Here is a 19,648-nt window from a genome sequence, read left to right as displayed (position 1 = left end):
AGCACATACAGGCGACAACCACTGCTGTGAACACAAAGGGCCACGTGGCACCGAGGCGCTAAGCCAGCCCAGGAACCACACCCCATCCTGCCCGGAAGCTGGGCTGACGCCTGTGACTTGGTGACAGAAGTGCGCCTGTAAGTCCTCCACTTATCCTGCTACAGAAATCACAGGGACGCGTCCCGTGGGGGGCGGTGTGCAGGCCCTGGGACGTCACAAAGAAAGAGGCCTGACTGTCCCAGTGTCCTGGCTAAGCCCAGCCTTTCCGCCCTGCCTGCCCTCCGAGGCGCCAAGGAGCTTTGGGATGTGTCAGCCCGATGGTGGGGGGCAGCCCACATGACGGCTCCCCCAGCCTGGGTCCAGTCGAGCCAAACAATCATGAGAATCAATACTGCTTGTTGTTTTAAGGCCCTAAGTCCTGGGGGTTGTTACACAACAGACAACAAGCGCCTCTTTGCCAGTACTGAGCGCAGGGCAGGCTGCCCCCGCCACCACACGATGCCATGCTGAGTGTCTGGGCCAAAGCGCAGTGAGAGAAGCAGAAAGAGCGGGAGGAGCTGAGTCCTGTCCCGAGAGCAGGAGCTGAGTCCCAGTGACAGGTGCTCTGCCCCTGAAGGGCTGTCCGCCTCAGCACAGAGCTAGGACTCCGCGAAGGGCGCGTGCAAACTCGTGCCAGGCGCCCTCACTGCCCACGCCCAGGGCTGATTCCCCACCGACGAGCGAGCGCCCGGCCTGCTCAGACGCCTTCTACTGAGCACGAGCTTCCCGTCCTGTCACTTGTCCACGGTTGTGTGTCTAGAAACTACAAAAAGGTGCCTCGTGCTGTCACTGCCTGAGCCTCACGTGACGACTGGAGCCTCGTGTTGTGACTGTCCTGTGTGCACGTACTAACCTGTTCTTTTTCCCGCTGTGCCCATTCTATTACTGTATAACCAGTCCAGCCAGAAGAATTAGAGGGTAGAATGGGGGGTCCTCTCCTGCACCCCAGCACCGTGCATTAGCTCCCTGAAAGCAGGGAGCCCCAGCAGCTCAGCACAAAACCAGGCCTTACAACTTTTAAATAAACTAATCTCAGGAAAACAAATTATTTGCAAGATATCACGTGACACAAAATCTTTTAAAACCTCCCACTGAGTTGATCAGTGTCCCCCAAAAATTCATGTCCAAATTCATGTGACCTTAAAACGAGGTCACACTGGGTTAGAGGAGGCCCTGCGCCCACTGACTGGTGACAACAGGCAGAGATGGGAGTGACGCAAGGCTTGCCAGGAGCGGCCGGAAGCGGGCAGAGAACAGGAAGGGACCCCAGACGGAGCCTGGTCCAGCCGACACCTTGATTTCAGGGCTCTGGACCCAGAGCCCCCTCCAGAAGCTCGAGGGAACCGATTCCCACTGGTTTTAGCCACACAGCTTGCAGTCCCTTGTCACGTCAGTCACAGGAAACCACACACATCTGGAGCCCCCGGGAGCCATTCCTCCAGGGCCTCTGGGGGCTGGAGGCTGAACCCACTGCCAGCCATCATCTCACGGCCCTCGCGGTTATGGTCCCATTATTTTACGACAATCTTGGACACTTCTTCTGTGTTCACAGCATTCCACAGGGTGCTTGCTCCTCTCCCCAGAGAATTAGCAAACCGACCGCTTTGCTCAGGGGAAGACCGCAGGCCTGACTGACTGGATGGAGTGTGAAGCCTTCACACCTACCGGCCGCCGCGGGGCCGTCTAAGCAAAGCACCCCCGCTTTGCAGCCCCCACCTGCCCGGCCGGCGGGCACCCGCTGCCGCCCCCACGGCTCACCTGTGGCAAGATGACCGTCCTCAGCTGCTCCTGCGTGAAGTGCCCCACGTAGGCCTCCAGGTGGGACAGCAGCACCATCCGCACGTGCTCCTCGTGGACCTGGAACAGCTGGAGCAGCACGGGGATCACCCGCGACTGGAACAGGCCTGGGGACAGCAGGCAGGGGCTGGCTCCCCGCGCGCCGTCTGCCAGGGACAGGGGTGCAGGTGGAGACACGAAGTGCCGCTTAGTGGAAGGAGCACCGAGCATAACCGGTGACTCAGCCCAGAGCGTTCTCCGTGCGCGCCCACCTTCTCCCGCCCTGAACCACGGGAAGCGCTCTGGTGACCAGAATGCCCCCGAGGCTCTTAGTCCACTGTCGCTGGGAAGCGTCTCTGCCCATCCCACTTACTGTACGACAACGAAAGCTTCTATCTCAACAGAATCCTGACTCAACAACTTTGTAACAGTTATGTTTGATCAGCGAGGAATTTTCTGTCCTAACGAGGTAGACCCTGTTGCAGGTTAGCTGTGAGCAGGAGGCGTGCAACGCCCCAGGGTCCTCCCCGGAGCAGGGCACGAGGCACAGCAGTGTGGGAGAGCTCCCGGTGATGCAGAAGTCACCTCATCTAAGCTCCACAGAGTCACAGGATGGGAGTTCTAACGCAAAGTTCACGGCCGCAGGGAGTGACCACAGCGCACCTGAGTCCAGGAAGATGCCCCATGTTTATCCTGGGGGTCCCGGGGCGCAGGTCTGAGTGACAGTTACATCAGGGCTTGTCCACTGTTAGAACCCACGTAACCGCACCACGTCCCAACCTCACTCTGCTCAAACCTGGACTTAACAGCCGCACCTCCTTCCTTACCAAAGTACTTCGAGAAAGCGCCTCACCTGTTTTGGGGCCAAGCAGATGAGGGAGGAAACTCTTCACAGCCACTGGCTCTGCAAACACCCACTGATTCAGCAGAAGGGGCACCAAGCGGAACGCTATTAACTCCTCCGACAGGCAGCTGACTCTGTCCAGCAGAAACCTGAGGGCAAGGAGGAGAGCCTGGGAAACGCGCGGGACACCGGCGCCTCGCTCGCACACTGCAGGCACACGCTCGGCCTGTCTCCCACTTGCCCCTGTGGGACGCGCTCTGATAAGAAGCCAGGGAAGGTGACCAGGTGGGACCCCGGAGGGAAGAAGAGGCGGGCGTGAGGCCAGCTCATCAGCACAGGTACGACGTCCAATCCCACGAGGACATGTTCTCTACAAAGCGCCCCTTGGGAGAGCACAGGTGTGCTTCCCCACCAGCAGAGCCTACTAGCCCACCACGGGCACTTCAGAGCCCCAAGTCTCCTGGTAAACAAAACACAGGCCTTGGGACTAAACTTATCAAACAGTAGATGTGAGAGCACTCAGCCCAGAAGGACAGACGTGAGGACTGATGGGCACAGGGCTCCCTGTCTCATCAGCCGCAGCCGACAGTCTGGCTGCCACCCTGTTAGGAAACACGCACACCAGCCATCAACCCCGCAAGGCCCTGGGCCACTAGACACACAGGCCCCGCCCACTCGTCCCTACCTCCTGTCCAGGTACCAGGGATGCCAGCGCCTCCTCTGACTAAGGCGCCACCCCCCACCCAGCCACAGCCCCGCCAGCGCCCTCCCTTCCAGGACTGCCCACAGCCCCCCCACGCACCCCCCCTTCCAGGACTGCCCATAGTCCCCCCACGTATCCTCCCTTCCAGGACCGCTCACAGCCCCCCCACGTGTCCCCCCTTCCAGGACCGCCCACAGCCCCCCAGCAGCTTCAGCTGCTCCTTCCACTCCCGTCCCCTCAGCCTACAAACATGCTCACACCTCCGCCCGCCTTCAGAATGTCCAACCCCGACTCCATTTCCTCCGCCAGCAATTCCATGTTCTGTCTGCTATGAACTTTCAGGACGTTGTACCCGGGGCCTCCTTTCTCGCCCCCAACTCACTTCTGAGTTCACTGCGTCGGACTCACTCTGCTGAGTGAAGCAGCTCTTCCTACGACAAGGTCACTGCTGCTTTGCTGATCGAGTCCCCTGCTTCCTGCAATTCTCCGGTCCTCTGGGGACACCGGCCGTCCTGGCTCTGTCTCTTCTAGAACCACTGCTGCTGTCACGTTCCTCAGCCACTCCTGACCCACCAGCCCCTTACAAGGTTGGGGCCCCCGGGTAGACTTTGGGCCCACTGTCCTTTTCACGCTACCCGCTTTCTCTGGGAGAATGTCACCAACTACAGGCTCATGAGCCCTAATTAATACTCGCCATTGGCTCCTCAGCTTCCAACTTCTCCCGAGCTCCAGACCACTGGGCCCAATGCCCAGCACGTCTCTACGTAAAGTCCCACAGACACGAAAAGGTCCCTGAGCTCCATGCCATGCCTGCCCCCGCACATCAGGCCCTGCCCTCCAGGGTCCCAAAGGCTTGCAGGTTTCTCTTCTCGTCCCGGGCCCTCTTTGTACCATCAGTGCCCTTGCACGTGACCTCACCTTTCCTGCCGTGATTACCTTGCATTAGTTTACTGTGCAACACAAGTCCGATGGGAGCCAAGCCTGTGGCCCCACAGACAAGAGTGGCCCATATCCAAGGACATGGGGCCATTTCGCACTTGCTGTCGCCCCTGGATGGGGACAATGCCTGAGGTCCATCTGCCCGTGTCAGCACCACTTGCTGCCACACACAAGGGTACCCACCGTGCACCGTCTGCTCTCGAAATTTGCCCTCCAGCAGGACCCAACTGCGACTGCCCCAGACACAAGACACTGTGCTGCTCTGCATGCGTCTGCTGGGCGCCCCCCTCCCTCCTGTGTCTGCAGGACGCCCCCACCCCCGCGAGCTCTGTGTCTGTTTCCCTCGTCAGACCTGCCCAGCCCCGAGGCCGGGCCGAAAGCCTGGAACGGAAGAATGTTCCACACACTGTGCGAGGAGACCCGTGTCTGCCACATCCTCTCCTGACCAGCTGACCACTGTATGGGCTTAACCCAAACTGCTGAACGTCAGGTGTTCACTTTCTGAACTTACTTAAAGAACTCAGTCTTTTCCTCTTCACTCTTCAATGTTAAACTTTTCAAGAAATTCACAACTTCTAGGAAATCATTCCTAAACGCCAAAAAGAAAAAAAATATGGACAACAGATTAGAGGCGGCACGTGAAATACTGAAGGCCATAACCACAGACTACACTGTAATAATATGCAACAAGAAACTCTTCTGTGCTACTTAGAAGGTTCTATTCTAACTAAGTAGCTTCTGAAACAAATATTTGGAACAATCCCACAGGGGTCTGATGTTTTAAGACTATCAGAGATCTGTGAAGATACAGGCTTAACCACACACACACACACACACACACACGCACACACACGTGCACACAAATGCTAACACTGTGTGGCATTAATAATTCTCATCATCGTCATCCAAATTTTTGTTGTAACGGAATATGGTTAAATGAAATGTTGGGGAGAAATGGTTTCCATTACAAATAGTTGTTGATTCTCAAGTCTCCTCTGGTGACGCAGAATCTATTACAGAGGTTTGGGGCAAGAGGGGTTTCTCGTACATGCCACAGGAATCTTCTCATTTCTCCCGTTGTGAGTTGTGTGGTCCTTTTCCAGCCAGGCAGGGAAGAGAGCGAGGAGTGGTCAGCGTCCTGTGGGGCCCCCTGAGGGTCCCGGAGGCTAGGGACTGCTCAGCTCACACCCTCCTGCCGTACCCTCTGGGAACACCGCTGCCCTGGGGTCGAGGCTTCACCTGCAGCCTGTACCGCCTGACACGGGCCCCAGAAGCATGGCTGCCCGCCCCTCCTCCCGCCCCCCCCCCCCCCCCGCACCTTATTCTTACACCTGCTCCCCGCTGGCTGAGCAGCGGAGAAAAGGCACCAACACCCTAACTGAGGCCTAACCTGCCGTCCACTGGGTTTTCTCCTCCCACGCATCTCACACTGTGGGAAGGGGAGCGGGTATGTCTGGCTTCCCTCTCCCGTTAAAATACAAGTCTTACTAAAGAACTCTTAGCCCACAGTCCTGAGAGAATCTATTTACTGTAAAGGATTATTCTTTCTAGAGACTTCAAGGTAAATAAAATAGCACTGTGAATTAGCCAATAGCACAGGGAAGTGCCTTGGTTAAGACTCCTGTGAGGGAAAGGTTTTGAATAGTTTCTTTGAAACATAACTGAACAATAAATCCCTAATAACGACACCGAAAGCATCCCCTTTCCTGTCCGGTGACACCCTGGCCAGGAGGGAACTGTGCCCCTTAACGGGATCACGTTAACGTTCCCTTCACTCCGGTTTTTCTCAGGCTCTCTGACTGCAAACACAGGAGTTTTCGTTTCAAACCTGACAGGGGACTGCTTTTGCTAAGAAGTCATGAGTGTGGAATTACCCTGTGCAGCAGTGCTGCAGTCACGGGAATAAAATGAAGGACACAATTACAACCGACCTTGCAGAGCGGTTCAAAACCACCTCTGAATCCAGCCATAGTACGAACAGTCCCTGTACTCTCATTAAACGGACTTTTGTTCTTCCATCATGTCTTACTAAACAAAGAAAATCTTCTGCCTGAAGAAAAATAAGCTCACTTCTGAAACCCAACAAGAGACAATTTCAGCAGTTACACCTATTGCCAACAGTGCGGTGGCAGCAGGAAGGAGTGGCCAGGTTTATGGACTACCTCAGTGAGCTCCGAACTGGGAGCTGCAGGCACCATCAGAAGCCCTAAGAATCAGGCTGTAACTTCTAGAGCCAGCGTCAGGGTAATTAAATGTTTCTGAAACTTCTATCTGTGACAGGAACCTGCGAGACAACCCCACTTCTCCCCGTTCCCCACGTGGACACGACCCAACCTCTCCTCATCATGAACCACAGGGATGCCGGCATTTGGTCCAGGACCCACGGCTGGAGAGCAGGGTACTGGGGGTTGGGGGGTATGGGGGTACTGAAGCGCAGGGTACCAAAGGGCGGGGTGCTGGAGAGCGGGATACTGGACTGCGGGGTGCCAGAGCATGTGGGACAGGACCACAGGATACCAGAGTGTGGGGTAACGGAGTGTGGGGTACCAGACGGCGGGATGCCGGACTGCGGGGTACCGGAGGGCAGAATGCCAGAGCGTGAGGTGCTGGAGCGAGGGGTGCCAGAGGGCGGGATGCCGGAGCGAGGGGTGCCAGAAGGTGGGATGCCGGAGCGTGGGGTGCCGGAGCAAGGGGTGCCAGAGGGCGTGGTGCCAGAGAGCAGGGGCCTGGGGGGCAGGCTGCGGCAGTGGGCAGCACCCGTGGATATCCCCGGATGCCTCACCTGAAGAAGTTGTGGGACAGCAAGGTGCTGAGCGCCGGCCGGCACTTGGGAATGGGATTCAGCAAAGTTGAGTGCAAGGTCTGCTGGAAGCTGGAGAGAACATCCGCTGAAACTGAAATCCAGAGCGACAGTTAGTTCCCAGGCGTTCTCCCTCATCTCAGGGACTCTACAGCTGGAGACTGACGAGAGCAAAACCAACCTGTAAAAGCCCAAACAAACAAAGCGAAACAGCTTCCAGCTTCCTTAAGCCACACTCTCCCGCAGGTGTCAAAACTGTCCTGCCAGCCCCCCCCCCCAAGAACCCCACCCCCACGTGCCTCCCCTCTGGACCCTGTGCAGCTCAGGCCCGGAGGAGGTTTAACACGGGGCTGGTGTGAGGGCCACTTCACCCAAGGCTCTCAGCTACAGAGCACAGAAAGTTCTTCGAATGACAGCATTTGCAGTTCTCCCAAGAGCCGCACAGAAGGGCCACCATTCGAGACAATCACCCACAGGGCCTCCTTAGGGCCTCAGGGTGTAATTGTCAAGCACTGAGGCTGGGACAGTTCAGAGCTGACAGCTGATGGTGCTTGTAACTCCAGACCCCGGCAGAAGTCTGGAGAGAAACGGCCTTAGGACGGCGGGAAGCTTAGGGAGTGACAGGCCAGGGAGGGGGCTGTCGGGCCTGAACCCCAGGACACCTGAGGGGACAACTGAAGGCCTGCCGTGGGGGGCGGGGGCGTGAGCCCTAGACGACTCAGAGAAAAAAACGCTTGTTCAGCAGCCTGGGTTTCAAGAGGCAACAAAAGGAAAAAGTAATGAGAAAGTTACATCACAGAGAAAAAATTCAAAAGGCCTCTCAAAGGAAAAAGATAAAGAGATGTTAAGCTTGATTCAGAAATTCATAACAAATTTTGAATCTTCCTCTATTTTGATTAGACATACACCGATGACAGCCTTCACTTACTGGCTGGTGTAAACTGCGCCTTCAGAGCATAAATACCAACACACACCAAGGCCAATTCCTAAGACAGTAACACACGGTACTGATGGCCAGAGTTCAAAGTGCTTTAACCATGCAAACTAGCGAGCTCACAGCCGCTAAGACCCCGCAACAGGCTTCCCGGGGAGCAGCAGACCCCTCACTCTGATCCGAGCGGAGGCCGTGGGACCCACGTACTGTCGGACGCAGTGGCGTGGTGCCAACTCACCCTGTGCTCTTAAGACGGTGAGCACGCTTTCCACCAGCGTCCCGAAAGCATAGGCGTCCCGCGCGTGTCCATGCGACTCCGGCAGAGTTGTGAATTCTGGAGACTAGAGGCAGGAAAGGCTGTTAAACTAGAGGAAGGAGCTGTCTCAGAAATCCTTTCCGATGTTCTCTGAAGCACGCTCCCGTTTTTGCATTTATCATACTCAAAGCTAACTGATTTATAGGCTCCTGACACCTTCAGCTTTCAAAACTGTGTTTGACAGCAACGCCGAGTAAAAAGGTCGCTACTGCCATTAGTATTCACGGTGCTCCGATACACACAACGGAAACAGAGGTTTCACACAGCAGCACTCAGCCGTCCACCTAAATGCCCAGCGATAGCTTCTATTCCTTTTTTTCTCAAAATGCTACTCAGAACCCCTAAGTTGATCTAACATATCATCAGTTTGAAAACACCAGTACACACACTCGGTAGGGACTTGGATAAACCTGACTGACTTCGAAGCTCAGGCCACAGCTCAGTTTATTCTTCTAGTTGGGTTTGCAGTTCCTGGAAAGGCCCAGATGGCTCACTGACTGTTCACAGTGGTTACAAGGACTCACTTTCTATTTTACTGGTAAACACAGCCTTTCTCGACCAGCACCCATCTTAAGAAGCACCCTCCCCACATCTCGGAATCCTAAGGGCCAGACAGAGCCGCGACGGGTGTGAGGCGTCCGGCGACCTACAAAGACCACGGCCCGGGCAGGAAGCACCTGCTCACGCAGCGGTCCCTCCAGACAGCACAGGTGTCCAGGCACCAAAATGTCAGCTGAGTGTCACAGAGGGCCTGCTGTGGTGACAGGGTGTCCTGAGAACCTTCAAGGCCAGAGGAATTACGAGGCTCTACAATGCAGTGAAGAAGCGTGGGCAGAGGAAAGGTTTCTTCAGTTTCATACTCAGTCACACAAAGACGCCTCCATTACGAGGGACGCGTCACCTTACCTTCTCTTCCGGAGGGATGCCCGCTGGGTCTCTTACTGACTGGATACTCCTCAGAAACTAGACAGAGAAATTAAGGAACAGAATTCATATGTATGTTTGGAGAACAATCTCACACCCAGTTACCAAAGCAACGAGCAACTTTCAGAAACAGCAGCCATGAAACCCTCAGATGATGAGACACATTCAACATACAAATGTAAAATCTTCCTAATTAAACACGTAAACGCAGTACCTGGCCTAGCACAGGCTTAGCAGGAAATAAATGTCAATTCCTTTGCTCACCCATCAGGGGGTGTAACAGACGCCCCCTGCTGCTCAGAGGCACATCTGCACGACTTCCTGAGGAGAAATTAGGCACTTTCTCATCCTGCACACACGTTACTAGTAACAAGTAAACGTCTTCTCGCTGGACAAGTGAATCTCAAGACTTGCTGCCACATGAGACATAGAAGTTGAGGACCATATAAGCTACTGGGACAAAAACCAATGTCCACAGAGCGAGTGCATTCTTTCACGATTCCAAGATTGTTTTTCAAGAGCTGGTCAGGGCGCTAGGAACACAAAATGAACACAGTTGAGCCCCTGCCCCTGCAGGCGCTCACAACCTACAGTGTCAACTACGACATCCAATGGCAGATGCCAAGTGCCATGGACGGACGCACGGGAGGGCCTGGCTGTGCTGGGTGGGGGATGCCTGCAGAGGGCTGTGCAAAGCGGAGATGGGGCTCAGCTCAGACTTCAGCTCCACCTCACATCTCCCAGAGGGCCCACAGGAAGGAAGGAAGGCAACCAGCAAGAGAACCACACACAGGAAGAGGATGAAGGGGCACTGCGTTCTGAGACTGCAGCCCTGAGACCGTGGCCCTCTGAGACCACGGCCCTGAGACTGCGGTCCCGAGACCATGGCTCTCTGAGACCACGGTCCTGAGACCATGGCCCTCTGAGACCGCGGCCCTGAAACCGTGGCCCTGAGACCATGGCCCTGAGACTGCGGCCCTGAGACCATGGCCCTGAGACCACGGCCCTGAGACCGTGGCCCTGAGACCGTGGCCCTGAGACCGCGGCCCTGAGACCATGGCCCTGAGACCGCGGCCCTGAGACCATGGCCCTGAGACCGCGGCCCTGAGACCGTGGCCCTAAGACCGTGGCCCTGAGACCGTGGCCCTAAGACTGCGGTCCTGAGACCACGGCCCTGAGACCGCAGCCCTGAGACCATGTCCCTGAGACTACAAGCCACGTGGAACAGGACGCAGGCAGAGGTTGCCTCAGGAAGTGTGAGCGGCCAGTGGAGCTGAAGGCTGGCTGGGGAAGAGACTGTGAGGGCCTTGAAGAGAATTTGGCGTGTGTCCCACAGAAGGAATTCCACAGCCACACTAATAAGATGTGAAGTAAATTCTGAGCAGAAGCTGATGATTAGAGGACGGTCTTGTGTGGAAGCAGCATCTGCACTGAGCCCCTGCACTGACCCCTGAGGCTGCGCATGCAACCGGGCCCACGCGTGGGGCCGCAACGTGAGACTGGGCGACGAGGATCAGCCCACCGGCCGGTGCACCGCCACGCCAGTGAGGACAGTATGGCAGCTTTACGTGGTATCACCAGGGATAGGACACCACAGGAGCAGAGAGCAGGGCGCTGAGTTAAAAATGTGACCATGCCGTTTTATCTCCCTCAGCGACAAAGCGAGGAGAAGATGTGTGACCTCCAGTGCGCTCGGAAGAAAAACAGCCCACAATTCTATGAACGTGAGCACTGACAAAAAGTCAAGTCTCCAAACCTAAGATCACCCTGATACCGAAAGAAAGTCCTTTGGTGAAAACCACATTCCAAAACGCTACCAAACTCTGAACAGACAGGCCTGCCACCCGGCTTACCTCTGGGGTGGCCTCAGGGACTCTGCAGACTGTCTCCATGCCTCCGAGCTTCCAGTGCCCATCGTCACTCACAAACACCGATGACAAGCAGACATTGTTGTGTGTCAGGTGGCCCTGGAGAATAAAAAAGGAAGAAGGTGTCACTCCAATCTTTGAAATACAAGTTTTAAAAAGCCAAATACTAATCACCAAAAAGAAAAAGACGTGGCGAGTCTTCCCACTCGTAGCATAGTAAATGGAAGGACGGCTTTAAGGAATGACAAACGGAGCGGGCCGCTGTACCTCATGACGTTAGACACGGGAAACGCACCGGAAGGGCTTCCGTTACCTCCGCCTGCCCGGTGGGACAGGATCGTAACGACAGGAAAGCCACTGCACAGACATGGCACATCCCCACTCCCACGGGAGTCAGGAGACGTGTGTCCTTAACCCTAAACTTACAGATCTTTATGACCTGCATGTCTGCTTCCAGTGCCTTTCGAGATAAAGTTTATCTTCGTTCCCATAAGTTACTGTGTTAAATTTTCCCTCCCAATTCTTTCTTACCGACTTTCTACCGTGCTTCCAGAGCTACTTCACTTGAAATGCCCGTCAGTGGGCATTACAAAAATTCTGCCCGAAGAAGAGGAAAATGGAATGGTAAGGACCACCAGAGATATCCCACAGGCCACAGAAGAGCCAAATTGAAAACTATAAAAATAGTGCAGTCAAATGAAAAAGAAGAAAATGAGAACAGCATTGAAGTATGTTTTTTCCAAACCAGAAATCATTCCAGTAGACAAGCATACTTTAAATAGTCTCTCCAGTAGAGCAAACATGCACATATTTTACATGAAACACTCCGAGATGCACATATTTTAAAGGAAGGTTTAGAACAGTATGGACGTATGTTTCCATGGGAGAAGAAGGTGACGAAGCACACACACAGCGCTGTGTCGGCAGAGACCTCTCCTCCGGGGACGTGGGCACTGATTCCGGGACGGCGAGGGCCGACTGTCCCTGCATGCGCGGCCCGCTTTCTACCACGTGCATGCACTTTCTCCTACAGAGAGAATATTCCTCCATAGGGAAGCACCAATAATTCCTCCTAGGCGAACCTCAGACTGCATAGAAGAGGAGGGAAGTCCAGAGTGACATTGGGAGAGAGTGTCTCCCATCGACAAAAAATGTTTGAAAAACACACATGAGTCAAATGCAAGTGTTTCTAACCTGTGACTGCTGTTTTTCAATCTTGGGGGCCTGCCAAAGGCCTTAATACTAAGTGGCAGGTAAGGTAAGTTCCACTAAGTGGCAGTAGCCCTAAGACGCTGTGAAGAAACGGACCAGGAGTAACACAGGAACTCGCACTTTCTCTCCTGAACAGCAAGGGGCCTGCGCAGGTCTGCCTCTCACTGGCACCACCTGGTGGCTGGGAAGAAATGTGGAAAACGCTGCCTCTTCCTAAGAAATAATTTCTTTCTCCAAAATGGATAAAACCTCCTGAAAATAAATACCGTGTTTCCCTGAAAATAAGATCTAGCTGGACAATCAGCTCTCATGCGTCTTTTGGAGCAAAAATTAATATAAGACCCGGTCTTATAGTAAAATTATATTATCCGGTCTTATAGTAAAATATAGTAAAATAAGACCGGGTAATATAATATAAATAGAACATAACAACGGGTAACATATTATATATATATAGTATGTATACATAATATAACATAACATAACACCAGGTCTTATATTAATTTTTGCTCCAAAAGGTGCATGCCAGCTGATGGTCCAGCTAGGTCTTATTTTCAGGGAAACACGGTAGGAACCTTGGTCCGCAGCAGCACTGATGCTAAACCTGAATCTGCCTTAATAACAAATACCAGCTGTAGCTGTTTTTGGGGCGAAGACTTACCCAAAACTGGAGAAGACTGGTAACTGAAATAAAGTAACTAACTGCCCAGGATGGAGAACTGTAGCAGCTCTGAGCCACTTTCCCCTGGAAAACCTTCTAGAAAGAACAGTAACTGGACTTCCACAGGCGCCAGGATTTACGAGCACGACCACACAAGCAGCCCCCCGAGACGTCCAGCCTGGGCGGCCACTGCGTCCTGTCACTCACTCTGTCATGCAGGAAGATAAGAGCCAGCAGGATGTCGTAGATGCCCGCACAGACCTCTGCAGAGGACAGTGTTTCCAGGGCCACTTCCAGAGGCTGCACTCGCTCAGTGACAAGGTGAATGCCATCTGCTTCCACAGTGCAAGATAAAAATCTCAGCAAGCAAGGGTGACGGAGTGTCTTCAAGTGCTTTCAAAAGACAAACAGAAAAGCTTGGAGGTGAATGACTCGAAACCACATTAACTGTAGTTACATGTGTGTCAGAAAATTAACTGTAGTTACATGTATGTCAGAAAATGTGTCATCGCATTCAAGGTCCTTCCCAGCTCCCCCTAAATTTCCAACAAGGCAAAGGAGGCTCTCTGACTGTGTGACGTCACCGGCACGCCCACTCCCGCTAGGCCAGTGCAGGCGCGGGGCCACGTCCCCCAACGACTGCTGCCCTAAACCCCAAACCGGAAGCCAAAAACAACTGCTGAGACCTCTGGGAAGTAAACACAAGCACAGCAGACTATGCAGGGGACCCCCGATTTGGGAGGAGACACCCTGGGTGAGTCTCCTGGCTAGGGAGTGTCCCTTCTCGCAGCGCTGCAGAGGGTGTCGCCAAGGCGTCTAAACCTGACCGAAACTGCCAGCTTCCTGGCCAGAAGTCACAGAGAGGAACCAAGGCAGCCTGTAGGGGCAGCTGGAGGAGACGCGCTGCAGTCTGCACAGCACACTGGTCTCAGGGGACCCCTGGCCAAGCACGCACAGGACTGACGATGTCCTGAGACAGGACTGAGGTTTGAGCTACTGTTCCAGGAAGGGTAGGAAGGGAGTAAAGGACACACATAGAAACACCATTCCTTAGGACCTGCCCCTGGACCTTCACTAATTTTGTAGTTTTCACAGTAAAAGCGCTGAGTTGTCAACTACCACGTACCTTGGCGGCTTTGTTGACCTTGTCTTCGTTTTCTCTCTTATACACGAAAACCGAAGCCAATTTACCATCTTGCAGGACAGCGGGGTAAACGGCCAGCCCAGAGGGTAAGGTGAATGGGGGTTCCTTCAGCACACAGCTCCTCAAAGCGCTGTTCTCTGCTCCCATCCCTCAGGCAGTGAGGCCGTGCTGCAGCACCCCCAAAGCCACGCAGACCTGAGAGGAGAGAGAATGCGCTCAAACTTCCAGTCTCCATCTGCAATTCTAGCCAGGATCAGACACAGCCACGCAAACGCACCGGTTCCTACAATCCTCGTGAACGAGGCCGCTCAACGATGAACAGGGTAAGCGCCCAGGAAGTCACCCGCAGTGCTTATCAGTTAACACCTAGCGCCCTAGAGAAGACGCACACAACCAGCCAGCCATGCAGCTACCAGCCTCCTGCCCCAGCACACACACCGAATGTTCCGCGTGGAGAGGCGATCACACAGGACAGGGTCACTCCTGCTCCCCAAGTGACTGGTCACACCTGCCTCACTAAGGAAAAGTGTTGCAAGACTCGATTATTTAAAAGTGGTAAAACTTCCCTATGTCTAAAATAGCTTAAAATTATAAATAAAAACAATATAAGCTAGAGACTATTTCTAACAAACATGAAAAACATGTTAACAAAACATGTTAAAAAACACACACAACAAACATGTTAACAAATCAAGCAAAACACTAAAACCCCAGGAGAGGAATGGGACAGAAAACAGACAACTCACTGAATACAAATGACAACAAACAAGAAAATGTGCAGCCTCACTGCTCTTCAAAATTATGCTCCTTGAAATAAGGGGAAAGTGCAAAAAAGTATCATCTCAAATGCTAAAAAGAAAACAAGAAAACAAAAAACCCCCGCCACATGCGCAAGATTCTAGAAAATCCAAAGCACTCTCAATGACAGAAAATAGATCAGTGGTTGCCTTGGGGTGGGGGCCCGGTCAGAGGGACGAGGGGAGTGGAAAGGATTGTGAAGGCATACAAGGAAGCTCTGGGGGGAAAGGGGGGCCGCCTTCATTGTCTTGTTACTATAATGGTTACTAACGAAAAACTTAAAGAACTGTCACTTTAAATATGTTCAGTTTACTATATATCAATTATACTTCACTAAAGTTGTTTTAAAAAGAAGTCTATGTTATATGCCAATATTTACACACACACACGGTCCTGAAGTAGTGGCCCTGAAGTAGTGACGGAGGTCTGCGGAGGGCTGCCAGGTGGTGTAACACACTCAGACGTGCACACACGTGCCTGCAGCTCCCACACCTTCCTTTACAGCTGGGATACACGCTGACAAGGTCACCCCAGGCCAGGAGCAGGGGCAGGGCAGCAGAGGGCCTGCGGTGGGGTCACAGGGCCCCCAGGGAGGGGCATGTCCTCTGAAGGGAGCAGCCCTCACCGAGCACTTCCAGAAAGAGGACGGCAGACCCAGAGCTGCCCGGTGACAATACCACTGATCAGCAGGGGCCAAGAGCCTGAATATCTACGTGGAAATTTCCCTATTTTTCAATATCGACTCAAATTTTTAAAAACCTGTTTAGGCCAAACAACGTATGTCTGAAAAATGGGCGGCAGTCGGATTTCCGTCCTGGCTTTACTGTAATTTAAAAAACAAAAAGAGTTCTTACTAACTCGGTCGGCCTATGTGGCAAGTGCCTCGTTCTAAATCACACGGGCAAACATTCCACGTAGACCTTTGAAAATTTCCGGTTACAGTCTGCGTCTTCTGGATAAACATAAACCTGATGATCATTATCCGCAGCCCCTCTGCTTGGGCTTGGTTTTCCACTTGGGTGAAGTGCCACACAACACTTCGCTTTCAGGGGATGTCATGCTACTCAAGACACGTGCACGAAACAGAAGTTCAAGCCTGCAGACCCACACGCATCACCGTACAAAGAACGCGACATGTACACGGGCTAAAGCTGGCTAACACTGAAGTGTTTCAAAATCCAAGAACGATTCTGAGGGTAAATAGTCCCGAGTTTTCTAACAAGTCCCCAGTTCCTACCTACCTAGCAATGTACCTTTCTTAAGAATGGTAGAAAAGCAAACCAGTAGTATTAAAAATGCCAAGTGTCTCAACTACATGTAACATTCAACTTTCTCCTGGGACTACAGATAAAATTACTCTTGACATAGGATGACAGAGCAAAGCAACTGCTGATTCCCCCATTCTGGAGGTGTGGTTACCTGCCCAGCCTGTGACAACACCCCGCCTCCCGCGGAGTGGAGGGGGTGTGGTTAGTACTTGGACCTTGCTCCCCTCTTCTTGGGTACAAGGGGTCAGGTGCCATCTCTAGGACCCACAGCCAGGGCACAGTCTCCCCCAGGAATCTGAATGCACAGGGGCATTTTTGTCCCTCAGCAGCACCGCTGGAGGTAAAAGGATGCCATGAGGTAGTCGGGGCAATGGCAACCCAAAGCCATGGGAGGCAGACACTTGGCAAGCAGAGGAAGTGAGCTGGCAGCAGAAGGAAAGCAAACCCTGGGCGAGTCACAGGGCACATGACTACGATGGACTCCAGGGAGCCCAGCTTCAGATCCATTTCCTCCCGGCCTCACTGACACCCTTACAAACGGGGGTTGGGGGGGGGCTGCGGGACACCTGAGGCAGCCTGAGTGGGTCTATGTTCTTTGAAACCAACTGCCATTCCATAAGCAGAAAACTGCTGCTAACTCCTCCTGGCTGATAAACCAGTCAGACTAGAGGGGTGAGTTCGAGAAGTGGTGCTTTGAAAAGTGTCTACCTGAAGTTAGCCTCCGTCTCCCAGCCACAAAATACACCTTTTCCAAAAAATCAACACATAAGGAACTGCAAGAAAATGGAAATTCTGTTGGCAGAGACTCACGCTGCTTGTTTAGTTTTAATATTAATTAGTCCCCAGAGCAGAGAGGTTGGTCACCAGGATTGAGGGGCAGTGCTCTGGCTGAATTAAGTGGCAGCCGGCAGAGGCACCGCAGTGGACACCTCATTTACTTAGTCATGTCTGAACAGCAAAATGCTTCCCTGTGGGAACACTGGGCCTTACAACATGTAAGAAACTTTGATTTAATATTGTGAACTCCACTACAAGGTAACGAACGGTGTAGGGGCATGAAAGCTTTCGCAAGAGGTGAAAACTGGTGAAGTTTTCTTAGCAGTGTACACTTTGGGTATACACTGAGGCCCTAAGAAACATCATTTAAGAAGATGATGTTCTCCCTTTCTTGAGAAAACGCAAGGGAAAGGATGCCCTTCTATTACTGAAAGTTGTCAGAAGTGTGCGGACAACCTGCTGCGCGACGCGTACAGAACAGGACGGTTATATCCTGTGTCCAGGTCACTTTATTAGGAGGAAGTACAACGATGTGCCGTTGACTGCAAATCGAGAACGTTTTAAAAGCGGGAATTCTTAATTCTTTACTTCACCCACCTGTCTCCCAAGAGGCACAACAACTGTGGCTATAAAGAGTCCTTCAAAAATGGTTAACGGCCACAGTGGACGTCGGGGAAATGGCAGAGCCACTAACAGCTGGACTTCCAAAATGCTCTTGCTCATTTTGAGACGTTTAGGGGCAAACACAACATCTTTTGGCTTTAAGACAAAAAAGCCTGGAGCACGGTGGATGGGCCTGGGTGCTTTGCAGGATGTGCCAGCTCCGCTCGCGGTTTCTGACTTGTCAAGACCAGCAGGGTCTGGTCTTTAAAAAGGTGGTCGCCACCTTCCTCCATTTCTGTGCTTCAATGGGCAGCACCTCACGTCTCTGGGCCACCTGTGGGTCAGGAAAGCCCTCGCCCAGGCAGGTCCTGGGCGACTCGGACCCTCGGCTAAGAAATGCCGTCGTCTGGGGGGCGATGTCGCCCTCTGCTCTGGGTCGCAGGCCGCTGGGCCGGGAAGCGCTCAAGACAAGGGACTCGCCTGCACTGAGCTCTGGGGTCACTCAGTCTGGACTCCTACGTGTCACCTGCCGATGACAATACAACAGGCACGCGTTCCGCGTGGAGCTCAGTCCAGCACGGCCGGCGGACCGGCCACGCAGAACGAAGCCCGGACGGACCCCACGAACGAAGGCTCGTCGCGGCGGGGAGACGGGACGCTCCGTGGTGTGCACACGGGTCCTGACCACGGGGGGACAGGGACCGCGGAGGGCAGGGCCCGCTGTGTCCACGTGCTTTCCTAAACACCATCGTCCGAGAAACGTTTCCGCTTTACTCTAAATAAAAAGTACTACGCAAACCGGGCGCCGGCTGGGCCGCTGGGGGCCTGGCCCCGGCCTGGGACCACGAGGGACGGCGGGCTCGCGGAGCTCGGGCGCCGCCGTCGCCCACCCGCCCCGCCGCGCCCCGCCCGGGAGCGAGGCCGGGGGCCAGCGGGGTCCGGCCGCGGCCGCTCGGGGGCGCCCCGCTCCGTCCCCATCTTCCCGTTCGCTGCCAGCGCCGCCGCGGGCCGGGTCGCCCGCCGGCCCAGGAGGAAGGGCGCCCGGCAGTCACGGCAGGCTGCGCGGAGGCGGCGGCCAGAGCTACGCCGGCAGCGCCGCGGCGCCGAGCTCGCTCCCGCGCGCGCCCCACGCGCGGCCCCGCGAGCCGGGCGCGCTCCCTCCGTCCCGCTCCCGGACCCTCCCCGGGCCCAGGCCCGCACGGACGGGGCTGCAGCCCCGGGCGCCCTGTTACCTGCCGGAGAGCGGCGGGGAGGCGGCCGAGGGTCGGGGGTCCGGTCCCCCTCTTCGCCCCTTGTTGACACCAACCACCCTGGCCTCCCCCGTGAGGCTCCGGCCACTACACCCACAGTCTTCGGGGGTCTGGTCCCTCCGGCACCATAGAGACGGGTCCGGAAACGGACGGAATGCCAGCCTGTGGCCCTCCGACGCCGCCACTGAGGCGAACGAACCCGGAACCGAGCTAGAGCGGCCGCACAGGTGACTCTCAGGCCGGGGCCATCTTGAGTGTGGGCGCCGGTGCCCACCTCGCGTTCACTCACTGCTGCCAGCCGCCTGTTGGGCGGTGAAGGTGTCCCCTCTCTTGGCTGTGGAGTTCAACGCGCTAGTGTGTCTTCATTTTAATGAGGCTGTCAACCGCGCAGTTTTCATTTGAGTTCCGCCCGAATCTAAAATGGCCCCCGGTCGCTTCTGACAAATAGCAAAGGGGCGGGGCGGAGAAAAGGAGCCTGGCAATCGGCGATGACTTTCGGGTGACGTCGCTCATCCCGCGGTCCTGATTGGCTGCGCCGCGTGGGCCGAAATCGTGCTGAAGCGGCTGTGGGTCGTGGCGAGTCCCGCCCAAGCCCTTGAGGCGGAAGGTCTGGAGTTACCCTTAATTCAGCCAAGAGTCAAGTTGGAGCTATTAATACCAACAGGACCTATAATTAATGTTTCTACTTAATAGGGGGTTGTGAGAATAAAGTAACTATATGTAATAGTTTTAAAACTACACGATTCAATGCAAACAACGTATGTTATTTCCCTGTTATCATCTGCATGGTCG

The 19,648-nt window shown here is 54.3% G+C and overlaps 1 protein-coding gene across 3 annotated transcripts in view; it reads right to left on the bottom strand.

Annotated features, from left to right (window-relative positions):
• SCYL3 (SCY1 like pseudokinase 3) overlaps nucleotides 1-19,313 on the bottom strand; it is a 24,382-nt gene extending 5,069 nt beyond the window's left edge. Inside the window, exons 1-10 of one of the 3 annotated variants that reach the window (XM_081025642.1) lie at nucleotides 19,131-19,313; nucleotides 14,143-14,355; nucleotides 13,224-13,409; nucleotides 11,129-11,242; nucleotides 9,258-9,314; nucleotides 8,274-8,376; nucleotides 7,084-7,195; nucleotides 4,813-4,890; nucleotides 2,669-2,808; nucleotides 1,798-1,982 (exon numbers count right to left, since the gene is read on the bottom strand). In XM_081025642.1, the coding sequence (XP_080881768.1) occupies nucleotides 1,798-1,982; nucleotides 2,669-2,808; nucleotides 4,813-4,890; nucleotides 7,084-7,195; nucleotides 8,274-8,376; nucleotides 9,258-9,314; nucleotides 11,129-11,242; nucleotides 13,224-13,409; nucleotides 14,143-14,307 (1,140 nt within the window). In that variant the 5' untranslated portion in view covers nucleotides 14,308-14,355; nucleotides 19,131-19,313. Of the gene's footprint in view, nucleotides 1-1,797; nucleotides 1,983-2,668; nucleotides 2,809-4,812; nucleotides 4,891-7,083; nucleotides 7,196-8,273; nucleotides 8,377-9,257; nucleotides 9,315-11,128; nucleotides 11,243-13,223; nucleotides 13,410-14,142; nucleotides 14,356-18,838 lie in introns of all 3 variants that reach the window. The other 2 variants (XM_081025641.1, XM_081025643.1) reach the window with 2 other exon arrangements.
• Between the last annotated feature and the right edge of the window lie 335 nt (nucleotides 19,314-19,648).

This window comes from Rhinolophus hipposideros (genome assembly GCF_964194185.1).
Source record: "Rhinolophus hipposideros genome assembly, chromosome: 19".
In the NCBI taxonomy this organism is placed as follows: domain Eukaryota; kingdom Metazoa; phylum Chordata; class Mammalia; order Chiroptera; family Rhinolophidae; genus Rhinolophus; species Rhinolophus hipposideros.
Note: the sequence above shows the minus strand (reverse complement) of the source record. Positions and strands in the feature narration are given on the sequence as shown.